The sequence below is a fragment of the Leptopilina boulardi genome, unplaced genomic scaffold (genome assembly GCF_019393585.1).
Source record: "Leptopilina boulardi isolate dan_hultmark-lab unplaced genomic scaffold, ZJU_Lbou_2.1 LbouV2_223, whole genome shotgun sequence".
Lineage (NCBI taxonomy): Eukaryota > Metazoa > Arthropoda > Insecta > Hymenoptera > Figitidae > Leptopilina > Leptopilina boulardi.
This window is the reverse complement of record NW_026137778.1, coordinates 2,252,227-2,268,366: the sequence shown is the minus strand read 5'-3', so window position 1 is coordinate 2,268,366 and position 16,140 is coordinate 2,252,227. Positions and strand designations below refer to the sequence as shown.

Sequence of the window (16,140 nt, the reverse complement as noted above, 5' to 3'; positions counted from 1 at the left end):
CGGAAAAAACCTCAGCTTTCCAATGAAAATAAAAAAAAAAAAAAAAAAAATACCCGAAGGGGTGAAAATCGAAAAATAAGGGTTGATTTTGAAAAAAAGGGGTTAAAATTTTTTTTTTAAATTTCGTATACATTTTTGAAAAGTACGTGAAAAATGCAATAAAATTCATTATAGATAAATTAAAATCCATTAACTTTTGTCATAGTTAAACGGATTTGAAAATGACAATGTTACCCTTAACGTCAAAACTTCAACCCCCTCTACTTTCTACAAATATTTTTTTAATTAGTTTATATTTTAGGGATTTATTACTATCATATAGGACAACAATTTACCAAAGTATGAAGCCAATCCCAGAACATTGACTTTTTGGGCTGGGGCGATTGAAAAAGAATCTCTCATATATACAATTATAGTATCACACACATAGCACACGACTCTCAGCAACTAGGGACACGAACAACTAACATTTCGTATATCATTCTAATAAACTTTTTTAAAATTGACGAATCTGAAGTAGACAAGATACTTTTCCAAAACGTCTCGTGGTCATTGAGCAAAGCAATTTCCGGAAAACTAGTATTTTTAATTGTGTTATAAAACGGGCATTCCACCGAAAAGTGGTGGAAGTCTTCGAGCTCTTCTTCGCACAATGAGAACATTTATTTGATGAAGGAAGCTGGAATCTATCCTGATTAAAAAATAAATATGAGTAAAATTTATTAGTCAAACGGACCTGCGCAAAGGCTCTCTTCCAAATCAGACCCAATCTATTTCTTAAATAAGGTTGTACAGAGTTATGCAAATCTAAGTGAGGCCAAACCTGGAGACTCTCCGAGCGAGCCCGAGAGGATAAGTCCCTGGACAACAAAGTATTTGAAAAATGCAATAAAATTTCCCCTGCATTATTAATTAATTGATCAAAATCGTTCGAGGACCAATAATCCCCGAGATCACCCTTCAAGAAAAACCCTTTTAATTGTGTAAAACAATTGAAACTGTTTTGACCAGAATCTGCATTAGAAATTTTCATTAATCTTAAAAGACACTGTCTTGGATACCGCGGATTAGACATTTTGGAAATTTTTTCTAACCAAGACAGTGCTCTTTTAAGTATCAAATAGGACAACGGCTGTCTGCCTATTTCTAGACGGACCGCGTAATTTGGTGTATTTTTTGGAAGCTGAAGTAAGCTCTTAAAAAATGATAACTGAACACGCTACAAAAGGTCTTCCAGGTCTAGGCCCCAGGTCTCAATCCCATAAAATAGTGTACTACAAACCATACTATCAAAGAGCTTGTTGACCACGAGTCCGCCTTAGATTCGTATATCACTCGCAACGTTGCGCCTATTGCTACGTTGGCCGATGCAATATTCTTTTTTTGCTGTCTCCCAAAATGTACCATTACTTTGAAAAACGACTCCAAGATATAAGTACTGATTAACAACTTCGATTTCACTATTGCCAAATTTAAACGATTTAAAATGCTTAACTAGACGAATTGTTGCCCTTGTAAAATTGTTTTTTTGTCGTTAACACTTAACAAATTTTACTGACAATACAAATACAAAGCTTTTAATTTTCTGGACAATTCAAAATTGGAATACTTATTTATCACTATTAATCATTTATTTCATTAATTTATTACAATATTTTGCCTCTGACCAAACTGAACAAAGTTTGGACTGAACTCGATCCAAACTCAGTCCCCACAATCCGCCAGAGCGGTCTGAGAGATCCTATTGGGATCTCTTCCACTGTGATACGCCATCTGGTGAGATTTTTTGAACTATTGATAGGAAGTCGCGTCCATCAATCAGAATCACTTATACCTTAGTGGCGAAAAATGGAACTAACTGAAAGAAGGTCAAAAACATAAACCACGCCCCCAAAGAGAGATCCCAATAGCAGTTTAAAGCTAACCTTTTGATAAATTTAAAAATAAAAAAAATAATATTCTCTAAATTTGAATTAGTAAAAATTTTAACTAATTTGAATTAGTGATACAATTTACTTCTGAATTAGTAAAAATTAACTAATCCAGAAGGAAAAAGTGAGTCACTAATTTAAATTAGTTAAAATTATTAATAATTCAAATTTAGAGAGTAGATTTCATTAAAATTTAATTTTACATGTAAATAAAAAGTGAAACTATTTTTGACATTTTTTTGTTGTAAATTTTTGTCTTTTATTTCAACTAAAGAGATAGAATTGCTTTGTTTACGTGATTTTTATAGAATTAACAACGTACGAAGAGAATTCATTGTATACCTGGAAGGCATATAGTCAAAGTTAACGATCTGGTTTCCAAGTTAAACTGGGATAGAATTCCGTTAGAAATAGTTATTAGTTTTACTCTCTCGCGATACTCAATTCAATTACTGAATACTTCTCTGTAATTTCCTTTTAGTAATATGTAAATTTTTTTTCAAAATTATAAATGATTTAATTTTTTTTTTTTTAAAGAAATGATAAATTCATTACGTTAAATAGTATATATATATAAACTGCATTCAGAAAGACAGAAAACTCGAGTTTGAGAAGGTAATATCGACTTAGGATCGAGTTTCCTGCAATGTTGAAAATCAGTTTCCATAAACTTCGGCAAGAGAGTTTGCTGGTTTCCATCCAATTTCGTATGTCGTCTCGACAGGTCTATCGATCTCGAAACTAAGATTTCCTTCCATTTTCATTTAGCAAACAATTACACCGTTCTCATTCATCATCAGAAGGAGAGGCTCCCTAAATTCGATTTATATTTTTTTAATGTCGTAAAACGAGTTCTTTTTTTCGGTGAATATTACATTATTTCATTATAATTTCATAGCTATATGAAGGTACGATATAATAAATAATACATTTTGATAAAGAGACGCTTGTAACTATTTTCTTTATACGAGTACCTACACAATAGAAAAAAAAAATTATGACAGTATAATGAATGACCATTTTCATTGAAAAATTCATCGCACAATTACCTATGAAAAACCATTTCTCCGGTTCTTTTGTTTGTTTTTTTTTTTCTTTGAAACAAAGGTATTCAACCAAGTGCATATTGTCATTTCAACAGACAATCCTAGTGCATACTGGATGGTTTTAAGCACCGACTAATCGTCCAGTGAATATTTTAAGAGCTAATCTTCTCCATGAATTCTCTGAAAAGGGTGTTGTTTGGTTCATTCCCTTTGAAGAGGTTCAACGTCAAACCGCAGGATGACCGCAGTTCATTACACACAGCAGAATATTATTCATCCGACACAAAAAATGAAAAGAAATACTAAAAATGATGAAGATATTTTAGAAAGCTATAAAAAAAATTAATTGATGAATATTTGCTCTTTTTTTAAAATTTTTAAACGAATATTTAAATATCTAGATGTTGTATTTTTTCAACGGTAAGATCATTGAGGTAATTTTTAATTATATTTTATCAGTGTTCTAATTTGTGATATCTCTCGTGTTTTTAATTTATATTTTATTGATATTTTCTGAAGTTGAGAACTTTTAAATTATTTCTTTTTCTCGAATTATTTAATTATTTTTTTTAGTAACTTTTTTTTATTTATATAACATAGTATATTGTAAACTATAAATTTATACAAGAGTGTTGTATTCGAGCTGAGAAAAATCGTTCAAACTTTCCTGGGGTGTTGTTGTTTTTGTGTTACACTCGCGTTAATCATTTGGTTTTTTTTTTTATTGGATCGTGTCTTGTGTCATTATTCCGATCGATTTTATAATAAACGACATCTTAAATATCAAATTATTTTGAAAATTAATAAAATAACAAAAAAGAAATTAAAAGATTTAGGAAAGTATTTTTGACGAAGAAAATCTATGATTTGAAGTGTTTTGTTATAATAATGAGATTATTATATATTATTGCATATCAACGAATTTTCTTCACTTCTGTAAAATTTATTATATTTTTTTAATTATATTGTGGACTATTTAAATAGGAAATTAAATAATTAAATCCATTAAAACTAAAAAATTTCAAAAAGAAGATCAGAGAAAAACTTAGTAATATTTTAATAATAATTTTTTTTTAAAAGAAGTTATAAATCTTAACTAAATTGAATTAATCGCCTTTAAATTATAGAACTTTTTAATGAATAATTTATGATATTGGAATTATCGACTATTTATTAAAAACGCTTCTTATCTTTAAAAATTTTATATATATACCTAAAGATAATACTAATATTCATTACTATTAGTTTAAAAAGGTATAATTTTTTAAAAGTCCATAATTATGTAAAATAAAGAGATGCTTTTATCTTCTATTCTTATTTCTATAGGAAGTTAGACCAGTAAAATTAACATTTTCAAAAAATAAATATATTTTTTTAAATACTATTGTGTTTAAAATTCCGGGCAAAAAAATGATATTGTGTTAAATTGTGCTGAATTGTACTTGTTTGTGCACAAATACATTTTTTGAAAAATTCAAAATTCTAGGCAAAAAAAGTAAAAAACATTTTTAAAACGTCTGAAATTGAAAATTTTCAAAAAAAAAACTTATATTATGCACAGTTGTATTCTTTTGCTTATAAATGTGAAAAAAAAATTTTCAACAAAAAAATGTTTTCGACCAAAAATTTCTGAAAAAATATTATTTTACACAAAAAAGTTTTTTTTGTTGAAAATTTTAAGTTTAGACGTCTTAAAATTGTTTTTTAATTTTTATACCCGGATTTTTGAGTTTTTTTAAAAAATGTATTTGTGCACAAACGAGTACAATTCAGCACAATATTGGTTTATTGAAAATTTTAACTTTTTGGTTTTTTGCCCGAAATTTTAAGTTTTTCAAAAAATAAATATTTGCATAAAAGAGTACAAATCTAGGACAATTTGACACAATATCAGTTTTTTTGAAAATTTTAATTTTAGACGTTCTAATAATGTTTTTCAAATTTTTTGCCCGGAATTTTGAATTTTTTTCAAAAAATAAATTTATGAATAAATATCACAAATCGAGCAAATTTTGGCACTAGATTTGTTTTTTGAAAATTTTTGACGTTTTAAAAATGTTTTTTAAATTTTTTAGCCGCAATTTTGGGTTTTTTAAAAAAAATGAATTTGTTCATAAAAGAACACAAATCGAATACAATTTGACAAAATATCAATTTTTTCTGAAAAATTTAATTTTAGACTTTTTAAAATTGTTTTTTTAATTTTTTTGCCCAGAAGTTTCAATATTTAAAAAAAATTAATTTGTGGACAGAAGAGTACAATTTAGCACAATATTTGTTTTTTCAAAATTTTAACATTTAATTTTTTTTTAATTCTGATATTTAAAAATGTCTTTTGGTTTTTTATATAGGGGAAAGTGACAAGAAATTTTTTTTTAATGACATATTAATATGTCAATTTTATATATTTTTGAACATTTTTTGGTATTACCATAAAGTTTGAACTCTTTTCTACACAATGCAACATATTCTATTAAGATTATATTGTGATTAAATAAAAAAATTTGAAGTTTTTCAAACTTGATACATTTTTCTTGTTTTGAAGGTACCGAATAATTATTTCAATAATAATATTCTGTTCAAACTTTGTAAATATATATATTTTGCATTAAATAACGTTAACAAATGTTGCAAAATACTCATAATTTAATAATATTTTACATTTTTATAGTACGATATCAAGTTTTATATAAAAAATTGTTTGTCACTCTCCTCTATAGAATTTTGAGTTTTCAAAAAATGAATTTTTGCACAATTGAGCACAAGTCAAGCATAATTTGGACATAATATTTTTATTTTAAAATTTTAATTTTACCGATCTAACTTTCTGGACATATGAAAGATGAAGAAAGATAGTTTTCTTTGTTGTTTTTTGAAAAATATATATAACAAAAAAAAAGAAAATTCATTTCTTGTATCAAATTTTGTAATCAATATTGCATAATTTTTATATTTATAAAAATGTATAATAATTTTTTTACATGTCTTTTAAAGTAGATATATATTACGTAAGTTTACATATGGATATTTTTTTACACGTTCATATATATTGAGATGCAAGACAATCATATTACGTTAACTCTTGCAGCAGACTTAAAAGAGTTCGCGTGTTAAGGGTTTCTTCTTAATGAGCTTGGAATGTAATACATCGGACTATGACCTTTTAAAAGTACAATGAATTCAGGTTGATAAAGAGTTAAATGCGTTCACAAAGTGTACGAAACTGTTATTTCTTAATAGTATTTGCCCGCAAGTTTCTCATTTACTCTAATTTGTTTGTCCCTTAAGATTCATATATACAGAACGAGATCCCATAAAAAGTTCATGATTGTTATGTAAAGTATGCAAGGGATTTTGAGAATAGAACATTTTCTCGTATTCGCAAATGCCATTTTTATTTCTTCATTTCTTTTTATATTAAAAATAAAAATTATTCAATGCATATAATTATTTTATCTAATTATTTAACGCACTAAAATTCGTTTTGATAGATTAAATATATATATATATACGCTATTATTATTATTTAAATTAATTTTGATGTTCCTCCACGAGAAATTCATTATAAATATGTCATGTCTTGTTTCCCTGTGAAAGACATGAATTATCGAAAAATGAATCATTAATTATTTGCTAATGAATATGCATGGTTAATAACTTATATGCGAAAATAATTACAAATTAGGGGATATTTTGTTTAAAAAATTCTTTTTAAAGAATTTTTATAATTGAGTATTTTTTTTATTATGTTTCAGGGTTTTTGAAAACCGGTTCAAAAGGGAGTGCTCAAGGTAATTATGGTTTGATGGATTTGGTGGCAGGGTTACATTGGTTAAGAGAAAATTTAGCAGCTTTTGGTGGAGACCCAGAACGAGTTGCTGTGCTTGGACATGGAACCGGTGCTGCTTTGGCAAACATTTTAGCAGTTTCGCCGATGGCTAAAGGTGATAAATTACTTAACGTATTAAAATATACATCGCAAAATGTGGTTTACATTAAATTAGGTATTAAAAACATGTATATATATATTTAATAATAATAATAATTAAAGAAACATGATTTTAATATGAATTTTGTTATCTAAATAAAAAGTAATTATTTTTCTTTTTTTAAAAATTTTAAATAGTAAACTTATTTTTAAAATATCGTTAATTTCTGTTTGGGTTGAGAGATAAATATTCCGACGATGCAATGGTAATAATGAAAAAATATTGTTCCTAATTGACAGGTCATGCTTAAAAAATGTATATATATTCATGCAAATTTTTGCTTTGGCATTTACATTTCATAGTGATAAAAATGCTTCACTGGTCAGGCAAGAATTATCGAATATTCAAATTAAAATTTTTTATAATTAACAGGAATGATATTTTTTAAAACTGGTATATATATACTTTTCTCTTATTAACTAGAAAAAAAATACATTTTAAATAATATATGTGATACAAGTTTAAAAAATTTTTAATCTTATAATTTATAAGAGTGGCTATATATAAATTGAACCATATCAAGATTTTTTTTTATATTGTAATTTAATTAATTCTGTCTTCTCATTAAACTTGAGTATTACACCTCTCTACATTTAACGTTGTCAAATTTCTTAGCAACTTCTGAAAATTGTAAAAAAAAGTTGAGATTTTTGGACACAAGGATCCTTGAAAGAGGGTAAGAATGAGGAATCCATGTCGCGGATTGCGCTCGCGGCAATAGTGTTGTGTAGATTTAACAAGCTTTCTCAAGTATCACCACAGAGACGTCATTCTGCTAACGAACCTGGCAGTGGCACTTCTAATACCAAGACACAATGCATCGTCCGCTGATGCCTATGGTACACACGAAACCTTAGTGTATAGTGTTGAGCATCGCAGAGACAAAAGCGTAAGGATGTATAAAAGGGTTCGCACTGCTTAATTCCCAGCTAGTGCATAGTAATTTTAAATAGACATCGAGGAAAGAGTGCAAAAGAGAGATAGAGAGAAAAAGATATATAATCTGCATGTCAAAGAATTAAGAATGCAATATTCCTTTTAATTGTTTACATAAAAAAATGATGATTAACATTCTCTTTAATTTTTTGAATCATTAATATATTACACAGTCGCATAAATTTTTTTATGCTCTATTCTCTTATAATTTTAAAAAAGAGTATTTTTATTTACACAATCGAATTATATCCAGAAAAATGTATGAAATACCATTCAATTGACTTAAATAATAAATATTTATTTGATAATAGTCAAGTAATCGATTGACAAAAAATAATCGAATTAATTTTTTGTTACATTCTAATTTTATTAAACTTTTTTTTACTTCTTCTCGTTTTTCTCCTTTGAGACTTCTGTCTGAAGCAATGAACAAATTGATCAAAAAAAGAGAACAGTCCATGAAATATGATAATTTGTAAAATATTTTCCCAGTTACTGCATATTATTTGATGCAGACTTCCTGAAAAATATCGCATGTCCTTTATTTATGGATAGTTCAAGTCTACATTGTATAATAGAGCATTTAAATTCTGCAAAAGGCATTAGAATTAAAATTTTTTTCTTCCATTCTTAGATTTATCATATATCAAATTCGAATATTTCGTTTGCACTTTTCACCAAAAAATTAGAATTATTCAGACAACAGAAAAAGTAAATCCTTTTTTAATTTATAAAATTTTATATTTCAAATTTACATAATTATGGTCTTAAATAAATATAAAAATCTGTTTTAATCAAGTGGTTATTTTGTGGCGTGGTTCGAAATAGAATACTCCCCTCCGATAAATAAATTGTGTTTCATTATTATTTTAAATAACGTAACCATTTATATTATTTGTTGTTCCATTTATACGAACAATATTTTATTATGTTTTCAATCTTTATTGTCGCACATTTATTTGTTTTTTTTCTTTCATCCATTTTAGTTTCAACATTATTGGCAACGTTTATCTTCTTTTATAATACTAAAAACAAAATTCTATGATATATAAGTCTTTATGTGGAACATGTGTATCTGAAAACTTCAAGTTTTATTCCAGTTACTCATTGAAATTTAAAATTCAAATGTTAACGGAAGTTGGAGTGTTATAGTGCTGGCGGAAACAATTCCACTGCTACTCTAAAAACTTTATTTTGAAAGTTACAAGAGGGTTTTCACAGTTTTCGAGTGTGGATGAAAAGCAATATTTTTAATTAATATTTTCGTACTCACAATAAGATGATTATTTTATTTTCAAAGAAATTTTTGAGGAATTTGACCTTTCTATAATAAAGTTAGAGATTAAATTAACAATTTTTTTTTATGTGTGTTAAAATGTCTCTCATTTTTATGACTGTGGACGGTGGTTAAATATTTTCATTAGAATAAAAAAATAATTGTTTTGTTTGCATTTTTTTTTTATAGATCTCATTCAAAGGGTTGTACTACTTGGAGGGTCGGCATTATCACCATGGGCTGTTCAACGAGAACCTCTTGTGATTAAACAACGTGTGGCTGAAAAAATTGGTTGTTCAGGGGACATTGAAAAAGAAGATATTGCTCCTTGCCTTCGACTTCATAATCTCGATGAACTTCTTGATATTCAACTTGAACCACCGCGATTTACATGTGGATTTGCACCTTTTTTCGATGGTGCAGTTTTGCCACAATCACTTACACAGGTATTATTTTATAATATATTTATGGATTCTTCGATTTTTTTCAAAAAAAAACTATTTCTTTTTACAAAAATTTTAAGCCTAATCCGGTCGTGGGAAAAATGATTTTTTCAATATTTTCGAAAACGATCCAGCAAAAAATTCAATTAAATTGAATTCCAAAAAAACACGATCTCTGGTTTATAAACAAATTCCTAAAATTTTGTTTACCGTTTAACAATTCTGATTTTGCTAAGTTGTCAAAAATTATTAAACCACATAATATTCATTCCATTCCGATTGTTAATAAAAATCTCAAATCTATAACAAAACTCGGTAAAGATAAAACCGAGAAGTGGCAAGAAACGAATGTTGTTTACAAATTTAATTGCAAGAGTTGCCCTGCAAATTATATTGGCCAAACAAAACGTTCATTGAACACACGTATCAATGAACATAAAAATAATAAAAACGATAAATCTGTGGTTCGTGTACATCAACTAAATTTTGATCATGACTTTCGATTGGAAGAATACCATTATACTTGATCGTGAAAAAAATTATAAAAAACGCTCTATTTCCGAAATGATTCAAATTTTAAGTAACGATTCTACAATTAATAAGAAAGAAGATATTTGTTTTCTTAATAAAACGTATTTCCCTCTTATTAGAAAATTAAATTCATAATAGAATCTTGAAGGTCTTTTCCTCTATACACTATTTACCTATGAGTTCATTGACTTCCTTTTTTTAACACGTGTGGTATTCCTCCAAAACAAATTTTAATTCAGTTTTGACTTGATGCTCGCATCGAAATGACGAAAATTGTCGCGTATCTATTTTTTGTAGTGTTTTACTTTTTAATTATTAACGATAATTTTAAAAATGGATTCTAACATTGACTAGTTGCAATGTAGTATTATTTTGAATATTCAGGTATTATTATTATTTAGTGTTTTAATTTATGTGTTTGATTATGTGTATTTATTAATTTGGTGTTTTATTTAATAAATTAGCCTGAAGAAGATGGTAAACCAAACCATCGAAACGTCGCAACTTGACAAAATAACATAAATCTGTTTTATGTGTTTTCTTTACCTTCCATTGATCGAATTTACTTCATATCAAAATTATATTGAATGTATAGTTAAGTTTAATAATTTTTAATTCATAACAGTTTCTAATATTCCGTAAGGTGAAAAATGAACAATAGAATTATCGTATACTGGAGAAATTTCCGACTTGGTTTATTCACATATTACTCTCTTTCATTCTATCGGCTTTCGCATTCTGCATTTTGGACGGACGGGCAATCGATGAGTTTGCTAATTGGAAGGACAACCAGTTGACGAATAGGAAGAGCTTGGTTAAATCCGACATTGCATTGCGTTGTTGACCGTTAATACCTTTGCATTATTAATACGCACACACTTAATCCTTCTTGTATGCGTGAGCGCGCGCGGGCGCATCTATTTTCAAAGCATAATAAATTATAAACAAATTAGAATTATTCTTTTTTTTGCTGTCTCAATAGAATTATCAGCCCACTGTATCCACATCTGGATTTATGCCATTAACACCAGGACCTGGTTCGGAATTCGCAACATTCGGTGATCGTGATCTAATAATGGGTCTCACTTCTGTTGAAGCTTGTTTGGATTTGTCGGCAGATGATTTGCAAGTACGTATAATGTTCATTAATGTGTTATTACAAAATAAGTCGTTACTGATTACAAAAGTATACAAAATAAATTGCACATAAATTCCACCGGTAATTAAAATCGATTCGATAAATTAACAACTATTAGTCCTTCAACCACAGAGTGGTCGCATCATTTATCCCGCATGTGCTTGTCATGTAGCCGCACATTTGTCAATTATCCCGTATGTGACTGTCAAACATGTATACAACAAATTTTATTACAAACCTATTATTACAATTGTAACATTACAAATATCACTTTTTTTCTACATTATTTATCAGAATCAATTTTAAATTCAGATATTATTATCATAAAGTATATATTTGTGAATTTATTTTTTTTGCAGAATGGTTTCAATGAAACAAGACGTGATCGAATTCTTCGTACCTACGTTCGAAATTCTTATCGCTATCATCTACATGAGATTTACTCAACCCTTCGAAATGAATATACTGATTGGGAAAGAGGCGAACAGAGTCCCATGGCTATTTGCGAGGGACTCCTTTCTCTTCTTGGAGATGGTCAAGTGGCAGCGCCTCTCTTGAGACTCGCTCTTCTGCACTCGGCCTCAGGTGGACGTGGATATTTCCTTCATTTTCAACCTGGTGATCAGCCTAGTCAAAGGGGTGAGGAAGTGCCGTATCTTTTAGGAATACCACTTTTGAGAGGCGATTCAACTACTTTTACACCTAATAACTACACACAAGTCGATGAGAATCTTTCGCGATTGCTGGTTCACTATCTTTCAAACTTCATACGACGCGGGTAAGCATCAAATAATAAAATTAATCATGATTAATACCCACAAAAAAGTACATCCCACACTGAGAGAAGAAAAGCACAGAATCCGTACTGTGACGAACGCCGGCCGTGTAAAATGGGTGTCAGTATCCGTTCTTTAGTTTTGTTCAGTTGGTGTCGTTCATAGTTCAGATACTAAGCTCTATAGCAGCGCGGCAGCGGTGTGAACTAAGTTATACGGAATCTGTCTCATAGTGACCGACAGATACTGTACTTCTGAACAGTTCCATATCTGTGTACAGTATCAATACTCAAGCCAAGCACAACATCCATTTCACATTTTAGTACGGCATCTATCACACAGTGACGCTGCTGCTGCGCTCAACTTGGTGTACAGATGCTGAACTTCTCCATTTCAGATTCCGTGCTTTTCTTCTCTCAGTGCACTTAAATGAGCATTTCATCTTTAGTATGAAATAACCGTGAATGTTTTCTATTAAAAAAAAAAAAAAAATTTCCAGCATATTTGAAAGTTATTTTTTTTAATGAACTTTTAATTTACAAATAAACACTATAATTTTGATGAGGTAAAAAACATTACCAGACGTAACAAAGAAAGTGAATTATGCAGAAAGCTTTAAAAATTTGAAACTTCACTTTGGAGCAATCAATGTTCCTTCACGATAGAAGATAAAGTTTTAAAGAAGTAGAAGTACTTGAATTATACGATTTTTTCGAAAACTATGCTCATTTTTAAAAGTTTTTCGACGCCATATCGTATTCACCACTCGGTAAAAAAGATTGAATTAACAATTCTTGATATAAAATTGTGCATTTATTAATTCTATTTAATTCCCTCTTTTTAATACCCTAAAAGTGTATAGTATTTTGAAAAATTAAATTTATTTCTATTTCAAATGCAACTTGTATTTCATTAGGCGAATATTAGGGTGGTCCTTATTTTCAAAATTTTCGAATTTTTATCATTCCCGACCAAAATTTTGTTCTAAGGGGAAGAATAAGAGATACCTATTTTTTTATTTTGATTTTAATAAATATTTAATAGTGCCTCAAAGCCCTTGAATTTTCCCATGTATATGTATTTTAAATGGGAAAAATTTCGTAAAATTGCTGTCATTCTTTGAACCTTTGAGAAGAGAAACAAAAATATCCGGTAGAAAAATATTGATTTTTAAATTTTTTATAGCAAATTTACGAAAAAGGGTTTTTTTCCCATTTAAAATACATGGAAAAATTCAAGGGCTTTGAGGCACCATTAAATATTTATTAAAATCGAAATAAAAAAATAGGTATCTCTGTTTTTTTCCCTTTAGAACAAAATTTTGGCCGGGAATGATAAAAATTCGAAAATTTTGAAAATAAGGACCACCCTAGCGGATATATTTCGTAAATTTTTTTTACAAATTAAGAGAACACAGAAAAACAAATGATTAAAATTCAATTGACCCAAGCTTCAATGTATTAAAATTTGTCATCGATTTAAAAATTATTGAAACTATAATATGCTTACGTTCGTATGAAAAGGGACCACTTTGTCGATGACAATAAGGATTATTTTTGCGTGAACATTAATGCAAATATCGCCCTTATGAAAGAAACTAAAGTAATCCCTTTTCATGAGGACATATATTATATATTTCTGTAAATTTGAATTTAAAGTAGTTAAAGTATTTATTAATTAAAACTGTAATCGATCTAAATTTAAATTCTTTTCAATTCTAATCAAGCATCAATTCAATGAATCCAAAATTCAGTTTATCCAAATTTAAATTTAATTAAATTTTATTCAATTAAAATTGTAATTGATCCAAATTTTAATTCTATCTAAATGTTAATTTCAATTGCTCTAATTTTTAATTAATTTTCTAGTTAAAAAAGTTAAATACAGAAGGCATTTTACGTGTAATGTCCTAAGTTGAAAAATTGATTTCTCGAGAAAAAGTGAAACCTGGAGAAATTGTTGTTCTACCTGATAGTAAAATATCCCAAAAAAAATTTTTGACTTTTTTCAAATTTTGGGGGACATAGAACGCGGGGGGGCAATTTTATCAGTTTTCCCTGACACTGCCTATTACTTGAATTTTTGTTGTCTATAAATGCAATAAAAAAGATGTTGTCAGGTATGTTTTTTCAAGATTATTTAATGCTCTTTCCAATGGTGAATTTTATTTTTAAAAATTTTTGAAGTTTGACCTTGATTTTCTATAATTAAACATAAATTTTTTATTTTCACCAAAATCGGTCCATTTTTAAAAAAATAAATAATTGCAAACGAAAGCTGAGATTTTTTCCGACCAGTATACAAATTTTCAGAATACCGATTTTTTTTCTTTTCGAGATATTAAATGTCAAAGACTTTATTTTAAGTACCAGAAAGTGAAATTTTCAAATTAAATAAAAGCTCACAAAATATAAAGAATTTATGATGAACTTTCAGGTTTTCTTAGCAGTTTTTTTCATTTTCACTGTAAATATAGAAAAAATATTAAGTTGAAAGTATGCGATTTCTGAATTTTTGCGAAGTTAAAATAATCTTCGAATGATACACGAAAAATAATTGTTTAAGGTTAAGAATCATGTCCAACTATTAATGTCAATAAATATAAAATAATCAGTGGAACATTTGAATTGTGAAACTTTGCAGGGAATGGTAGCTTTTTTCAATACTTGGTGAGGAACTAAAATAGAGGAAGGCAGGGTAAAGCAGGTATGAAAACATATAAAAATGTGACATATTTCGGACGTTCTACTTGAATTCCAGTGGAAATTTGCATGCGCCTATTCTAAACTAACCCTTAAGTTCAAATCAAATATAATATACTTTATAATAACATAATATAATAATATAATCATAATATTTGTAAAATAATCAAATATACTATATATTTGATTTGAACTTAAGGGTTAGTTTAGAATAGGCACATGTAAATTTCCATTGGAATTCAAGTAGAACGTTCGAAATATGTCATATCTTTATTGTTTTCACACCTGCTTTACCCTGCTTCTCTCTATGGCTGTTTCGGAATTGGGATTTTTATCGCACTTTTGATAAAGCGTATACTCGGGAAGTATGCAGTGTCCTTTTTTTCGCACGGAAAAACAAGAACACTGCATACTTCCCGAATATAAATTTTACCAAAAGTGCAATAAAAATCCCAATTCGGAGACAGCCTATTCTAGTTCCCCACCAAGTATCGAAAAAAGCTACCATTCCCTGCAAAGTTTCACAATTCAAATGTTCCACTGATTATGTTATATTTATTGTTAATAACAGTTGGACATTATTCTTAACCTAAAAAATTATTTTTCGTGTATCATTCGAAGATTATTTTAAGTTCGCAAAAATTCAGAAATTGCTTACTTTCAACTTAATATTTCTTGTATATTTATAATGAAAATGAAGAAATATAAGTGCTATGAAAATCTGTTTGAAAGAAAATGATAATATTATTATCATTTTCTTTCAAACAAGTAATTTTCTTAAATGAAAGTGATAGATATTTGCCGCATATATTAAAATAAAACTTACAAATTGTGTTAAATTAAACAAAATCGTTCAAACAGATCTCTAGATTTAAAAATTAAGAATTCTTTTTTCTAAGTGTGTATGAAGAAATAAAATATATTACCAGAAATTAACAAATTGCAAAAAAATTCGAGATAGAAAATGTGTTTTTGAAGTATTTGTTGGCACGCCACAATTAGTGAATAATTACATAGCGTTTTCTGTATATATATGAAACTTGTCTAATTGATCATTGTAGACGTATTAATGATACTGTAATGAAATTCCAAATTTCCTTTAAACCACAGTTAACAGAATTCAATGGTGATATCAATCAATACTTCAAAACATCAAGAAGGGTAAAATATATAGAGGGTGCAAATCATGCTGACTGTGAAAAATGAAGTTGAAAGTTTAAGCATATTACTTTGCCAGAAAAGCGAATCATATACACGAATATTGAGTAGGTAGTATATATATAAAACATGTTTTCCTATCATCATTGACTTTGCTTTCCTTCAATCAACTTTTTGCCTATATTATATAAAAATTGGATATTATTGTTTTCAC

The 16,140-nt window shown here is 28.1% G+C and overlaps 1 protein-coding gene across 2 annotated transcripts in view; it reads left to right on the top strand.

The window, feature by feature from the left end:
- Positions 1-16,140, top strand: part of LOC127279787 (neuroligin-1-like) — a 104,717-nt gene that overhangs the window by 26,374 nt on the left and 62,203 nt on the right. For both annotated transcript variants that reach the window (XM_051302356.1, XM_051302355.1), the window contains exons 4-7: positions 6,733-6,921; positions 9,368-9,624; positions 11,135-11,281; positions 11,650-12,068. In XM_051302356.1, coding sequence (XP_051158313.1) covers positions 6,733-6,921; positions 9,368-9,624; positions 11,135-11,281; positions 11,650-12,068 — 1,012 coding nt within the window. The remainder of the gene's footprint in view (positions 1-6,732; positions 6,922-9,367; positions 9,625-11,134; positions 11,282-11,649; positions 12,069-16,140) is intronic.